The sequence below is a fragment of the Monodelphis domestica genome, chromosome X (assembly GCF_027887165.1).
Source record: "Monodelphis domestica isolate mMonDom1 chromosome X, mMonDom1.pri, whole genome shotgun sequence".
Classification (NCBI taxonomy): Eukaryota; Metazoa; Chordata; class Mammalia; order Didelphimorphia; family Didelphidae; genus Monodelphis; species Monodelphis domestica.
This window is the reverse complement of record NC_077235.1, coordinates 82,731,895-82,748,208: the sequence shown is the minus strand read 5'-3', so window position 1 is coordinate 82,748,208 and position 16,314 is coordinate 82,731,895. Positions and strand designations below refer to the sequence as shown.

The window sequence follows — 16,314 nt, the reverse complement described above, 5'->3', positions numbered from 1 at the left end:
TGTTCCCCTTGGTTCACCCAGCCTCCCATTAAGGGAACTTATTCAGTTTGCATCTTAATGCAAAGAGAGTAACTTTAATCCCTTAAATTGGTTGGTCAATCCTATTAAGCTATTTCCCCGTTATGGGCCTGGCCAGATCTTGGGTACAATCAGATAGGGCTCATTTGGCAGCTCTCTCTACTTTCCATATATTAAGGCTAAGTCTCTAATAGTCTGCCTCATTATATTTCAAGAGGTAGCTTTTGTTAAGACCTTCTATTAAGAAAGGACCTACCTTGTGAGATAACAACGTGGCCCCATAACAATTAATTTGCTTCTTCCTTCACCTTTCCTGACCCCCCCCAACCCTCTAAAAAATTACATTTTCAACTGGTAACCTAAATTGCCTCATTTGGGAGACTTTTTCTTATGGCAATTATATCAGAGGCAAGAAGGAGGAAGCTCCAACTTCCTGGGTTTTTGTCAATTTTCAGTAGTATTACACTTGGGTTTGGGGGTGTGAAATAAAATTTTAATGGTATCTTTTGTTTTTATATCACCTACATTCTCCAAAGTATCCTTCCCTCCTCATCCTCCCAGAGGAAGATCTCTTGTAACCAGAAAGAAAAAAGATGTTTAGCAAGACTAACCCGCACTTTGAAAAAGTTCATTATGTATAGTGCTTGTTCCATACCCGTAGTCCTTCACCTCTGCAATGGAGGGAGGAAAGAGGGGGAAAATGTCTTCCCATAGCTCTTCTTTGGCACCAAGCTTGATCATTGTAATTTCACAGCATTCAGTTTTACTGATCGCTGTAGTCTTTTCCAGTGGCATGACCATAGTTATTATGGATATTGATTTTCTGATTCTGCTCACTTCACTCTGTAGTCTTCATATTTATAATTTCTTTACAGCACCATGATATTTCATCACAGTCATGGGCCACAATTTGTTTAGCCACTCCCTGATCAATGAGCACCTGTTTTATTTCTAGTTCTTTGCCACCGAAAAAACAAAACAAAACAAAAAAACTGCTACAAAGATTTTGGTATTTTTAGGGCTTTCTTCTTTCTATCCCTGCACTCCTCAGGATGCTACCTGGTAGTAGAATCATTGGATCAAAGGCTATGGATTATTAGTCTATATATTATTATTAGTCATATTAGATTCTATACATAATAGTCACTTTCTTCACCTAGTTCCAAGAGGTTTTCATCGTCGATCTAAAGTTTCTCTGCAAAGTCTTCCTCCCTGATTTAAGCTTCAGCCCAGCGCTCAATACGGAGTCTCATGACCCCTGAAGGGTGCCTAAATTCCCCGCCTTGAAAGTTTTTAAATGCTTGAATTAAGAGAACATCTTCATTTTCTCTTTCAGGTTAAAATCAAATTGCCAGGTATCAAGTCTTCTGACATCACTCTGGATATCCATGAAAAAGTTCTCGACCTTAGGACTCCCAAGCAGTAAGTTAAACGCAGCAGAGGGAATAGTTAACGTGATTAAGTGAGTCTTCAGTCAATATCTTTTTATGAAAATATATAGAGTGATTTTGCCTTGGCATCTAAAGAGAGGCCATGTCTATTCTCCTCCAAGGCACCCCACTGGAAAGTGAACATTTTAGTTACTCAGATATTTGGTTTATGCAACGTCAGCATATCTGGAAGACTTTATGTGCCTTTTAAACCCCACCCCTCAATCAGTCAGATCTTTAGCTTACAGTGCAATTAACGGACAGCAAGCAGAACAAATGGTAAGAGCTGAAGATACTTCACCGTTATTGAACCTTGCATGAGAATTCTTACAGATTCTTTACTGGAATAGCAAAGGTGGAGAATCTAGCCAGTGGCAAGATCACATTTTTCACGACATTTTTTTGTTTTGGCATTATGTTCATTTCCAAATGTCCTCCCATCCTCCCATTTCCTCCCATCCTCTACCTAGTGGGCCCTCTTTTGTAACAAAGAAAAAACAACTTAACAAAACCAACCATCAACCTTATCTGATAATACACGCAATACTCTGCCCCTACACCCCATAGATCCTCATCTCTGCAATAATTCACCAAAATATTCATAGCAGCTCTTTTTGCATTATCAATGAACTAGAAACAAAGTGGATATTCATTGATTGGGGAATGGCTCTCCAAGTCATGGTTCTTGGATGTAATGGGACATGACCATATTGTCAGAAATGACAAATGTCAGAAATGACAAATTCAAAGAAACCTGGGGAGACTTCAATGAACTGATACAGAATTAAAAAAGAAGAACCAGGAAAGCAATAGATATCTATAATGATCATGAAAATCTAGACAGAAAGGGCAACAAAATGAAAATGAATGCTGTATGATGTTAATGATTGAGCTTAGTCTCAAAGAAGAAATGAGAAAATGCATCTTCCTCCCATCTTTGTACCAGTAGGGGATTCTGTGCATATATTGTCAGATAGAGTTCATGGGTTTCTTGGCTTTGATGAACAGCCTTATTTCCTCTTTGGAAAAATCCTTTATTAAAATTATGGTTGACTGGGTGAGGGAGGCAATGGATGGAGATATTTTAAAGTGAAGAGAATGTAAAGACAAAATGATCAGTAAAAAGAAGATTGAAAGAAAAGCCAAAGAAAACTTGGATCCATTTTCTGAAATCCTGCCTCATCCTTTGGGGGAAAGAGCTCTCCATTTTCTGAACCAAGATTCTTCCCAACTCAAATCTTGCTTTCAAAATGTCCTTTGATATGAAAACCTATTCTGCTTAATTATTTTCAGCAGGGAATTCTTTAAAACCCAAACAAAAGTGTTGTAGCCTTGCTTTGGTTGCTGACATCAATCTCTGTTTGTGTACATTATTGATTTGACCATAATCAGTAAAAACTCAATTTTTGCCATTATCTAGACCAAGAGGGTCATCAGCTAGGTAGTGTTGTGGTAGATAAAGTGTTGGCCCTGCAGTCAGGAAGACTCATCTTCAAATTGGACCTCAGACACCTCCTGTGTGACGCAGGGCAAGTCACTTTACTGTGTTTACCTTGGTTTCCTCATCTGTAAAATGAGTTGGAGAAGGCAATGGCCAATCACTCCAGTATCTCTGCCAAGAAAACCACAAATGAGATCATGAAGAGTCAGACAAAACTAAAAAAAACACTCAACAATAGCAACAACAACAAGACCAATTGGCTTGCAATGACTAAAGTGGAGTAAATGCAGGCTGGGGAGACACATCACTGTTACTTTTCATTAAAGCAAATAATTGAGAGCTGCCTGTAATTTGACAAACCTTTGAAATATGCAGCTGAAACTCCACAGTCACTTATAGTTTATCTGAAGTTTAAGGTTCCCTTAGGGCAGTGATGGTGAACATATGGCATGGGTGCCAAAGATGGCATGCAGAAACCTCTCTGTGGGCATGCAGCTGCCCTCCCTCTCCTCCCTACCAAGTTGATTACTAAAAAGTCAGAGGGACTCAAGTGCAGCTGCTCCCCTCCCCCTGTCCACCATGCCTGACATTTTTTCACATCCCCTGCCCCTCTGCCCAGCAGTCCAATGGAAGTGTTTTCTCCCTCCTCTGTGTGGCATAAGGGTGGGGGCAGGGGGAAGCATGTGGTTTCTGGGTGGGGACAGGCACAGCACTCAGTCTGGTGGTGGGTGGGATGGGGACAGGGCCCAGCATTCCATCTATAAAAGTTTTGCCATCACTACCTTAGGGGGTCTTGAAAATGCATATGCATATATAGATATATGAAATCTAGACAGAGAAACCAAAACCTTAATCTATTTAATATAGGAAAGAAAAACTACCTACTGTGAAATATAGTCATAGCAAATTTGACCTATGACATTAGAGTCTCCAAACTCTCTAAATTTTGTATATACTTTTTTTTAAACCTTACCTTCTGTCTTGGAATCAATCCTGTGTATTGGTTCCAAGGCAGAAGAGTGGTGAGGGCTAGGCAATGGAGGGTAAGTGACTTGCCCAAGGTCACACAGCGAGGAAGTGTCTGAGGTCAAATTTGAACCCAAGACCTCCTGTTTCTCTGCCTGGCTCTCAATCCAATGAGCTACTCAGCTGCCCCCTTGTATATACTTTTTGATTTTTATATTTGAATGTCACTGCTAACATAGTTTCAAAAGCAAGAATGTTAACTCAAATATTTGACCTGGGATGATTGAACAGAAATTCTTTCCCACCCCACCCTGCCCTCAAACCCTGGTCTCCAAATTAGAATTGATTCTAAGGCAGAAGAGTGGTAAGGGCTAAGGTTAGAAGACTTGCCCTGGGTCACAGAACTAGGAAGTATCTGAGGCCAGATTTGAACCTAGGACTTAATCTCCAGGCCTGGCTCTCTATACACTGTTATGCCTGTTAACCCCAGTTAACAGAACTCTTAAAGAACAGTATTTCAGTCCTTTGAAAAAACATAATTTCTTTGGCATGGGAATTTCCACAACATGGTCGATCATCTTCCAGAGTATCCCCCCGTGATCAACTGAGTAATGAATCCCTCCCAACTTAGATAGGCCATCAGCTACACTGCCCATCACCACCCTGTATTTAAAGACAAAATGAATTTTAAGCCTTTACCTTCTGTCTTAGTATCGATTCTAAGTCAGAAGAGAGGTAAGGGCTAGGCGATTGTCAGGGTTAAGTAACTTGCCCAGGATTACACAACTAGGAAGTGTGTGAGGCCAGATTGGAATCCAGGTCCTCCAGATTCCAGGCTTGGTGCTGTATCTACTGCTCTACAGAGGGTCAAAAAGATGAATAAGAGCTGTTCCCTGCCCTATGTTGAATTTGTGGACTTACTAAAGATTTCATAGAATTTTGTTGCATTTAAATACAGTATTAATCCTAGTTTGGTCATTACCCAGTAAAACACAACAGGCAAATGCACTTCTCTCCTGAAAGACGAAATTGGTCCAAATTTCCCAAAGCAGAAACACTAGTCCAGCTCCATCACTCTAATGGTAGCTTCCCCCTTGGAGTGGATTTCTCTAGACAAAGAAATACATGTTATCATTGACATTATTGCTTCTGCTAATTTATTGTCGTGAATGTGCATTGACTCTGGCTGAGGAGAATAATTTACTCCACTGTTGAGTTTTAGATTTTCTCTTAAAAACAAAATCTATTATTTATAGAATTAGAGATAAAAAACTCCACTTTGAGCAGAAATCATATTCCAAGCAACAGATTCCAAAAGGTGCGTATGTGCATTTCTGCCCAATGATTTCTTTTTATGTACTTCTGTGAATCATCCCAATATATAGACCCCCCCCCACGCCCCCAATCCGTACAGCAACACAATTCACAGATCACATAAATACTTTTCCTGGGATAGGAGGGTTTGCTGTTGGGCCACCACTGTAGAGGGAGCTCTTTCTCCTAGCCCCAAACTCCTCCAGTAGTGGAAGCCTCCCAGAAAAGGTCACCTTTAAGAATTCAACATGTACAATCGATATTGCTGATGAGAAAGATCTCCTGGACTTAGGCCTGCACATATGATTGAAGAAGGAATTGATTTTTGTCTTTTGTTTTTTATAAAGCAATATTCAATTCAAGTCCTCGACAATAAAAATACTGTTTTCATTTAGAGATTTGAATCTTATATCTAGAAGATCATCTATTCACTTTGTTTAGAAATCTTCAAGGTTTCCATCAGAGAAAACTGAGTAATAAGTGCTGCAAGCATTTACTTTTCTTTAGAGCCTAGCATATGCCAGCTCCATGCATAATTCAGGCACATAGCACTATGACAGAATTATGGCCGTCTCATCACCCACATTGCAGCTAAAGTGCTCGCTGCTGGACAACTGAGCCATTAACTACAAACAAATCCAGAAATCTATCAGAGAGGTTTGTTTTTTTTTTTAACAATGTTGAGTCAGAACAGCCAGCAGCAAGAAAACAGAGCCATTTTCATTAGTGTGATATTGTAATTATGCCAAAACTCAGCCTCAATTGTTAGCCCTCTGGTGAGGACTCAGTCTTCGGTGACACAGAACCTCTCAGGTTTTCAACTTTGATCCAGTGGGCAGGGTCAGCACCTCCTTATGAGTTGAGTCATTCCATTCCCACGCTACTGTGGGGACTAATGGGGCAGACCAGTTTATTCCAATATATATTGAGTAATGTTCAAGACCCTGCATTGACTTCTGAAAAATGTTCATGTCCATGCCTTATTCCCTCACATGTCAGGGGCAAAGAAGAGATTTAAGACAAAAATACTCTAGGAAACCTTGAGGAGGGAAGGAGACCTCTTGTGGCTGGAAGGCAGTTCAGAAGAGATGATATCTGATGGGGGCAGAGCCAAGATGGTAAAATAAAGGCGGGGACTTGCCTGAGACCTCCCAAATTCCCCTCTGAACAACTTTAAAATTACAGCTCCAGACAAATTCTGGAGTGGTAAAATCAACAAAAAGACAGGGCAAAACAATTTGTTAGCCCAAGACAGCTTGGAAAGCCAACAGAAAAGGTCTATCTCATTGGGGTCAAAGTGGAGCATAGTTCAGTGTTGGCCACACACAGAAATCCCAGTAGCTGACCTTGGGAGTGGCTGATTCAGATCAGCCCACAGATAGTAAAGAGGTTGGATAACTGGTTAGAAGGAGATTACAGAGGATTCTTAGCTGGCACTGGGAGCAGGACTCTGTTGCATTGACCATATGGAGTTCTTGGTTGCAGTCCCAGGGTAAGGAGGAACACAAGTAGGATCTGGGACCTTGGTCTCAGTTCCAGGGCATAAAAGAATGCTTGTGGTTACTCACAGACCAGAGCATGAGCTAGGACCCTCATCCACCTTGGAAGATCTAATTAACTTATAGACCCCCTAAAACTAGCTCTAAAAACAGTAGCACAAAAAACTTGAAGCTTGGGACAGTGACCTCTCCACCCCAGGAGCAGAGCTCAACTTTAACATAAAGTTAAAAGTCAAGAAAGAGGGGGAGAAAAATGAGTAAGCAAGAAAACAAAAAGAACCTGACCATCACATGTTACTATGGTGACAGGGAAGCTCAAAACACAAACTCAGAAGAAGACAACACAATCAAATCAACTACCTGAACCGTATCAAAGAAAAATGTAAATTGGTCTCAGGCCCTGGAAGAGCTCTAAAAAGATTTTTTAAATGAAATAAGAGAGGTAGGTGGGAAATTGGGGGGGGGAAATGAGTGATGCAAGAAAATCATGAAAAAGAGTCAACAACTTGGTAAAGGAGGCACAAAAAATAATAAATAAGACTTTAAAAAATAGACCCTGGGGGCAGCTGGGTAGCTCAGTGGTTTGAGAGCCAGGCCTAGAGACAGGAGGTCCTAGGTTCAAATATGACCTCAGACACTTCCCAGCTGTGTGATCCTGGACAAGTCACTTAACCCCCATTGCCTAGCCCTTACCACTCTTCTGCCTTGGAGCCAATACACAGTATTGACTTCAAGATGGAAGGTAAGGGTTTATAAAAAAATTTTTTTAAATAGACCCTAGTCTGTGACTCTAAGGTCACATATACCCTTTTCATTGCAGAAATGTTGAGTTTGAGGTTTGGGTGGGGTATACAAGTGATAAAGGCAGTTGAATATGCAGGTTTGGTAGAGGGAATAAGCATTTATTAAGTACCTATTATGTGTCAGGCCTTGTGCTAAGCATATTTTATAAGTATTATCTCATTTGACCCTCCCTACAACCCTATAGTTAGTAGGTACAATTATTGTCCCCATTTTTATGATTGAGGAAACTTTGGCAAGCAGAGTTTAACATAACATAACCAGGGACTGAGGAGGGGACAGGTGGTAAGGAAATGGAGATATTAATGTAGTAAACTACTCTTTTAGGAATTTATCTGTGAAAGAGAATAGAGAAATAGTACTAGTTTGTGGAGGTGGCAGGGTCAAAGGGAAGTTTTTTTAAAATAGATTGTTTTTGTTATCATTTGTTTCTACACCTCTCAGATTTTTTCCTGTATCCCTCCTCCTTACCTCTTCCTGAGATCCATCCCTTATAACAACAACAAATTTAAAGGGGGGAAAAAGGAAAAAAATCAGAAAAACCAAATAATACATCCAAAAGATCTGACTTTACATATGATATCCCACATCCAGGAACCTAACCTCTGATTTAGGGGGAACTGTTTTCTCTTATCGCTTCTTTGGGGTCAAGTTTGGTCTTTCTAATTTCCCAACATTTTGTTCAAATTAACCAATGCTCTATCTATTTTATTTGATTTTTTCCCCATAAAACCAACTCCTAGTCTCATTTATTAGTTCAAAAGTTCTTTAATTTCAATTTTATTTATTTTCTTTTGATTTTTAGGGTTTCCAGTTTAGTCTTTAATTGGGTATTTTTCATTTATTCTTTTTCTTGTTTTTTTTTAACTGTATACCTAATTCATTGCTCTACTTTTCCTCTATTTTATTTATAAAATCATCCAGAGATATATAAAATTTCCCCTAAGCACTTCTTTGGCTATATCTCCTAAATTTTGACATGATGTCTCCTCATTGTCATTCATTATTTAGTTTCAATTTAATTTTTAAACTGTCTTTCCATGGACCCTTATTGATTATAATTATATAGCATCATGATCTGAAAAGGATGCATTTATTCTTTCTGCTTTTCTGTATTTGGTTGTGAAGTTTTTATGACCTAGTACATGGTCAATTTTTGTGTACATACATGTACTGCTGAAAAGAAGGTATATATTCCTTTTAATTCCCATTCAATTTTCCCAACATTCAGTTCAAAGGAATTTTTTTAAGGATTTGAAAGACCTAAGCATGTTTGTAGCCAACAGGGAAGGAAGAAGTATTTAGGAAAGGACTGAGGATGAGAGGGAATGATTAGACAAGTTCCTCAAAGGGAGGAGAACAGATGGGATTGAGGTCATATGGGAAGGGACAAAAAAGAGGTGGGCTGAAGGTGCCCAGAAGTTCTGAGGTGTGGAGAAAGGGCAAGAAAGGACATGACCGCAATCTTTTCATGAAAATGAGATGAGGCTTTTGCAGAGAGAAAGATGGAGTTGAGGGCTTGAGAAGATTAGAACTGCTATTGTGGGAAGTGGGATAAAAAAGGCAGCAGGGGGAGGGTGGCAATCAGGCATGAAGAAAAGAATTTGCGTGTGGCAGTAAGGACCCAGTTGAGGTTAGAAAATATGAATTTATAGTGATCCCACTTGACAAGTTTGGATAACTTCCTCCAGAACTGTTCTTTGACTTGAGAGTAGCAGTAGAGAAGACAAATGGGAGGAGGTTGACTAAAGTTGAGAATTGAGGGGCAGCCACGTAGCTCAGTGGACTGAGAGCCAAGCCACACCCAGAGAATGGAGGTCCCGGGTTTCAATCTGGCCCCAGAAACTTCCGAGCTGTGTGATCCTGGGCATGTCACTTAACCTCCATTGCCTAGCCCTTACCATTCTTCTTCCTTGGAACCAACATATACCTAAGACGGAAGGTATGGGTATGAAAAATAAAATACAATACAATACAGTTGTGAATTGAAATAGGCAATGGAAGGACAAGGATGTGAGAGGACTAGGTGAGCCTTTCGGAACTAGATGATTATAGGGTCAGTATTATGATGGGAGGAAAGTGAATTCGGCACGGCACATGGGTGAGTTGAGGGCCTGGAGAGCCAAAGAGAAAGAGTGACATTTTGAAGGCAGTTTATGAAGTGCTTTTACAGACATTGTCTCGTTTGACCCTCGAGATGATCTTATGAGGTGAGTATAGGCATTAGCCTCATTTTACAGATGCAGAAAGCAAGACTCTGAGAGGTTGTCTGGCTATGGTCACATAGCTACTACTAAGTCTAGTATCGAGGTGGCATTTGAGCCCAGATCTTCTTGACTGCAGCTCTAGAACGCGTGACATGCTGCTTCCCAAAGGACAAAGAGTAGGATTATGAGGAGTGAGGCAAAAGGGAAGTGGGAGGTCAGGGGATGGCCATCAGAGTTTAAGGTCTTGGAGGTGGATCAGTCCCTGCCGTACCTGTAAACCTAAAATGGGACTCGTGTGAGGGGTTAAGGTGCAGAGGAAGAGAAGGTCACGGGAGTTAAAGAGGTGGCTTGGGTGTTCAGATAATGAATATAGGCATTATTAAGGATGAGGGCAGGAGTTGGGGTGGAAAGGAAAGCCAAGTCCTGAATTTACTGAGGAAGGAGAAAGTCGGCTCCAGAGGGTGGTAGATGAGAGCAGCACAGATCTGAGCTGTGTGAGATAGCTGGATGGCGTGAACCTAAACAGAAGTAGATTTGAAAGGGTCAGCCGACACAACTGGATGATTCCTCCTATCCTTATTGGCATGGAGATATGAGAGGAGTGGCCAGCATTAAAAAAGGATGATAAGGTCTTTTATGGGTGGAAGGGAGCTAGCAGTGAAGGGGAATTTGTTAATAATAGAGAAGGGTAGAGGCAGCTAGATGACTCAGTGGATTGAGAGCCAGGCCTGGAGACCAGAGGTTCTGTGTTCAAATCAGACCTCAGACCCTTCCCAGCTGTGTGACCCTGGGCAAGTCACTTCACCCCCATTGCCTAGCCTTTACAGTTCTTCTACCTTGGAACCAATACACAATATTGATTCTAAGATGGAAGGTGAGGGGTTAAAAAAACAATACCGAAGGGTTCCTTCCAGAGGGCAGATCAATGGGGTGGGCTGGGGACAGAAAATAGAGATTTGATGTGGGACAGGCCTGAGAGTTATCAAGGAAAGGATGTCTGGTTCAATCAAAGTTACGGTCAGAAGGACACTGTAATGTCTCTGCCACCAAACCTGTAACCCTAACCTAAGACACCTACATTTCAAAACAAGTTATCAGTCAATTAAGAACCTTCACCCTGCTCTGATCATTCAGAGTTCTTTTTCTCTTACTCCAGTGAAGGAAATGTCTTCTCATTATTCAGTTTTTTAACCCTTCCCTTCTGTCTGTATTAGTTCTAAGATAGAAGAGCAGTAAAGGCCAGGCAATTGCAGGTAAATTACTTTCCCAGAGTCACAGCTAGGAAGTGTCTGACTGGTCAGATTTGAACCCAGGACCTCCTGACTCCAGGTCTAGTGCTCTATCCATTGAGCCATCTAGCTGCCCCTTGTTTTAGTTTTAAGTAGCCATTTCTAACATGGTTCTTCCTTTATTTTAGTAAGCTGGTCCTGCACCTTCCCCATCCTGTGGACAGCAAGACTGGAAAAGCAAGCTTTATCACAGAAACGGAGATCCTTGAAGTCACCTTGACTATGAAAAGAGAGTTTGATTTCCTTAATTTTTTCTGAAGCTGTAATGGGGTAAGATAAGATTTCTGTCCAGTAAGACTAGAAATACCGCCAAAGACCAGCGGAAACTCCCTGGACGCTGAGTAATTGTATTGATGATGACTGGATCTGGTCATCCATCTATGGGGTGATCACTAAGGAATTGATTCAGTTTACTAGTTACAACAATGGAGAATGGCTAGTCCTTTTGTTTCAGCAGCCTTAAGCACTCCTCAGACCAGTATGTTGTTCAACGATTGGCCTGTAGGATGGCCCAAACCAATTAAACCAAAGCAAAAAAAAGCTCTTTTTCTGTTGTTTGGTTAATTTTGGTTAAACTCTCTAGATTTCACTTATGTTAAAGTAGTCAAAATATTCCCATGAGTGGCATACAGGATGTCCCAAAATTTAAGCTTAAAAAGTTAAAACTGCATGAGGAGAAGCAGCTAGGTGGCTCAATGAACCTGGAGGTCCTGGATTCAAATCCAACTCCAGACACTTCCTAGGTGTGACCTTGGGCAAATCACTTAACCCCAATTAACTCTTACTGCTCTTTTGCTTTGGGACAGATACTCTAGTACTGATTCCAAGAAAGAAGGTAAGGGTTTGTTTTTGTTTTTTTGTTTTTTTAAACCACTGTATTGGGACTTTGGGGAAATTCTGCTTATAGATATTAACATTTTCATCATATTAAACTCTATGCTTGAGTAGAAAAGGAAATGAAGGGCTTCTGTAATCTCTGAACAATTTTGACCTGTTTGAAATATTTAGTAGTTGCATTTGAAAGATTTCTAAAAACTCTTTTTTCTCTCCCTTTGCAGCCTTAAAATTATTACCAAAGCCTTTTTCCAGTACTCCGTATTTTGTTGGGGCAAGTGAACTCCTTGGATTCTGAAAAGCACTGAAAGAAAGAAGAGTCATCCTTGACAAATTGGCTATGTCTCCCTCATTTCCAAGCTTTCTTCTTAATTGGATTCCCCGATTTTGGTGATGAGCTTGCTAGTCTTTGTCCCTGTTACTGTTAACTGTTCAACTATGGTCTATCCATAGATAGAAATGTAACCTTCTCAGTCAGATCCTTCATTTGCAAGTTAACAATAAAAAAAAATCTTGTGGCATTTCTTCTCTGCTTTTCTTCAGGGTCAGGAGTGAAAGGGAACAATTGAAAGATACCCACCCTTCTCCAACAAGTGTTGGGGGAAATCAATAATAGGGCAGATGCATCCTGGGAGTAGTTCATCACCTTGGCCAGCGGCCAGGGAGGATCTGGGCTGGGATTAGGTCAAGTAGAAAAGTAGAACCAAGCAAGTCTCAGACTGTGATCAATTGCCTGTGGTTAAGCAGGAAGATCTCAGACAGAATTTAAAATTAAAATTGCCTTGGCTACTCCCAGGGAGACAAAAGGGAAAGGCAAGGATTAAGTGGCTAAGTACATCCCAGTGATTTAAGTCCCCACAGTGATTTTGATCAGAAGAGTTACTTTACCAGCTTTGTGGTTTTAGCATTTCTTTTATCTAGGCAGTATTTTGAGAGTTTATTTGGATTATGCCCCAAAGTATAAGCTCTGGGTAAGCATTTCTCTTCTCCAAAGACTAGCAATGAATCAGTGGGAAATGTACTCCCCCACCCCCTTTTTATGTGCTGGTCCTAATTAGAAGGACTATCTATCACTCAAGTAAGGTGATCTGGATGACTGGGTACACTTTGTCCCTGGAAGAGAAGACAGCGTTTCCAGGCCAAATTGCATTGGGCATTGCTTATGTGGTTCTATATTAATTATGTAATGAAATTGAGCTTCAAGAACAATGTAATTTAGTTCAGTGATTTATAGCCATATTGAAATCATCTTACTTCACTGTCCTTGGGGTCAGAAGTAGTCATTTTTGACAATTCAGGGGACTTTCCACTTTTGAAGAGAGGTATTCTGACTTCGCAAATGGTAGAATTATCCTGCAATCAATAGGAATATTTTAAGCCCCCTGTTAGGTGCCAGGCACTGTGTTAGAAACGGCCCCGGGCTTCCATATTCTATTGAAGGAGACATGAACATTTAGCGATGGGGTATTGCTTCTAGGTCCTAGGATCCTGGGCCCCTCTATTTTCCATGAAAGGAAGCCCAGGGATAATTTAAAGCATGTATAGGACAGGGAATCCTGCCTCTGTGGAGAGATGGTCAACCATTTGTTCTCATAACCATTGTCTTGTTAAGTCTCCACCTCCCTCGGGACGCCTTTATCTTGGCTTACTCCTGGGGCATCTCCAGAGGGGAGAGTAAAAAAAAAAAGAGGCTCAGTTTACAATATAAATCAGTTATGGGCCAGGAAATTATACCTCCACACACAGGACATGCTAAAGATAAGAGGTGGAACATGTTAGCAGAATTACAGAAGATACAATAACTTTGAACTACTGTTACAGTCTGCGGGGAGGCATTTTACATTTCACCTTGGCTCTGCACTGTGCAAACAACTTCTGACATCTGTGGTAAAATGGTCAGGCTTGTCCCAATTGTCTTTATCGGTGGTCAACACCTCCAAGGCAGAAAGACTTTTCTGTTTCTGCTGCAACCAGCTGCCCTTCTTGTTGGACCCACGATCCCCAGACCTCTTGCAGTCTCCAAGCCTGCACATGTCCACCTAAAGAACCATGTTAAGTCACCTCAGGAAAAGGAAACCAAAACAGAAAAAGCTGGTGGGGGTCCAGGCAGAAACTGCTTAGCTCTCTGCCCATTCTCCTCTCCTTGGCCTGGAAAAATGGAAACAAAGAGCTCATGACTCACCATGGGAGATTGGGACTGTGAAGAGAAGGAACTGAAAGCTCTCTGTTCTTTTCATCCATGTAGCCCTTGCCTCTAGGCTGCTGTCATATTATGGGAGTATGACCAAGGGACCACTCAGACTTTACTACATCATACTAAACCACAAAATCCTTTCAGGACTGGGCCACCACAGAGCCAAAGTCCCTAGTCCCCTTTAACATGCAATGGAGATCCATGCTGGCAAGAGTCCTTATGACATACAGATATAAGTGACAAACATAAAGAACAGTTGTTGGGCCCGGGAAGTCTGGAAGACTCACCCTCCCTAAGGGATCCCTCTAAGCTCTGAACTAAGTTTAATATTTGGGGAACCTGTCCCCTCAAGATGAAGTAGTCCCAAAAGGGGAGGACAATAAAATTGAAGTAGATAAATCCCTGCCTGCATTTTTAGGGAACAGACCCAGCTTCCCTCCCCCCAGGAGGTCAAGCTGCTTATGCAGGCAGAAGACCAGGCTCTACTTAGCTTGAGGATGAGAATTAGGAAGGGCAGGAAACAAAGGAATTTCAGGAATATCAAAGAGGTCAGGATGGAATGCAAGATAGCATATGGCTAACTAGGGCTAGGTGATTAAGTACATGTGAAGATAAACAACCCCTAAATAACAACCTCTAAATAAATCTGAGGATTGTCCCCTCATCACTGACCTCACATTCCTGTGTTGGTGATAAAGGTTTGTTTGATTGTCAAATAAGAACCTATATGTGAAAGGAAATAACTTTGTATCTTCTAACCTATATAAACTATCCCATAATGTTAATCTGAAGCAGTTTCCACTAGGGAAGTCTGTCCCAGCTGGTAGATTCTTTATTTGTTCTGCTATTAATAAATCACAGTTCCAATAATTGAATTTTGGGGTGTCCACACTCACTATATGAAGTGCCCCACTTCAAAGAGGGGAGGTTTTTTTAACCCATACCCCAGACCCCTGGAGAAAATCACTTAACTTAGGTTTGGTCAATGTCTAGGATCTAGGGGGCAGTTAGGTGGCTCAGTAGATAGAGTGCCAGGCCCAGAGAAGGGAGGTCCTGGGTTCAAATCTAGCCTCAGAAACTTCCTAGCTATGTGACCCTGGGCAAGTCACTTACACCTCATTGCCTAGCCCTTCTACCCTTTCTGCTACTGGAACCAATAATCACTATCAATTCTAAGACCGAAGGTAAGATTTTGTTTTGTTTTTTAATGTCCTGGATCTCCCCCAAGGAGAAAGCAGAAAGGTCCATATATAAAATGTAAATCAAATGTAGAACAGCTACTGATTTCTTCCATAAAAAGAAATTCTACAAACCCCAAAGCCTCACAAGCATGCATTGAGAAGAAAAATCCAACAACCCTTCAACATAAATGCAGTAACTTACAAGCACTATTATATGCATCTGGAAGGTTCATAGGATTAGAAAATGCTGTTCAGCAGGGTCCAACCCAGATGGAAACTGAGGCCGGAGACAGTAAGTGATTCTCCCAGGGTTACACAACTATTAAATGGCGGAGGAGGGGAATTAATTGAAACATGCAAACATGAAACATGTTGCAGGCCTGCTGACTTAGGAAGGTGTTGTGCTGTCCTCTTCAAGCTCTAGGACTTCTAGCAAGCCAGCCCATCTACCTGCTAAAGGCAACTGACTTGTTCAAGATGGGTTGGTAGTTATAAGGGCTCTTCCTAAAGTGTAGCCAGCGGCAGCTAAGGAACCCAGGGATTTCTGAAGTAGCCCCTTCTCTAAGAAACCCTCTGGGGACCTGTGCTCAGGGGAAGAAACTCAAAGCAGAAGAGGCATCCAAAGGCCCACTTATGTACGTTTGGAGGTCCCAGGCTTTGGGGAGGCTGCCCCTCTCCCTTTCCCCTTCTCCTAAAGAGAATGTGACTGCCAGCACCCTCGGGAAACAAGAAGAGAGAGCCAGAGGGAAGAGCCTCTCCTTTTCAAGTCTAAGTAGGTAGCTCTTCCACATAACCTATAAGATGAAGCTCCACGCCACCCCCCCTCCATCCATCACAGGGCTCAGGATTTGCTACGTCACCCCAAACCCCGTCTCCTTCAATACTGAGCCTGGAAGTGACCAGGATCCACTCTTATCCGTACTCAGACTCCATGAGGAGGCCTCTGTCCTATAAACAGATTCCAAATAAATACCTAATAATTGGGGCAGGCATGCTCACAGCTGGGACGAACGGGAGAGCTCAAAGTGATCTTAGAGACAAATGCTCTCTTGTTGCAGAAGACCAAGCTTCAATCATACAAATCTAGAAAAGAGAATACACAGGAGAAATCACTTCTGCTTGCTAGTTTTCGGCGAGCCT

At 41.5% G+C, this 16,314-nt stretch overlaps 1 protein-coding gene across 4 annotated transcripts in view; it reads left to right on the top strand.

Moving 5' to 3' along the window:
* DNAAF6 (dynein axonemal assembly factor 6) overlaps positions 1–12,320 on the top strand; it is a 210,508-nt gene extending 198,188 nt beyond the window's left edge. For 2 of the 4 annotated variants that reach the window (XM_056808926.1, XM_056808925.1), the window contains exons 6-7: positions 1,355–1,440; positions 11,094–12,320. In XM_056808926.1, the coding sequence (XP_056664904.1) occupies positions 1,355–1,440; positions 11,094–11,223 (216 nt within the window). In that variant the 3' untranslated portion in view covers positions 11,224–12,320. The remainder of the gene's footprint in view (positions 1–1,354; positions 1,441–11,093) is intronic. The other 2 variants (XM_007507009.3, XM_007507011.3) reach the window with 2 other exon arrangements.
* The last annotated feature ends 3,994 nt before the right edge of the window (positions 12,321–16,314 follow it).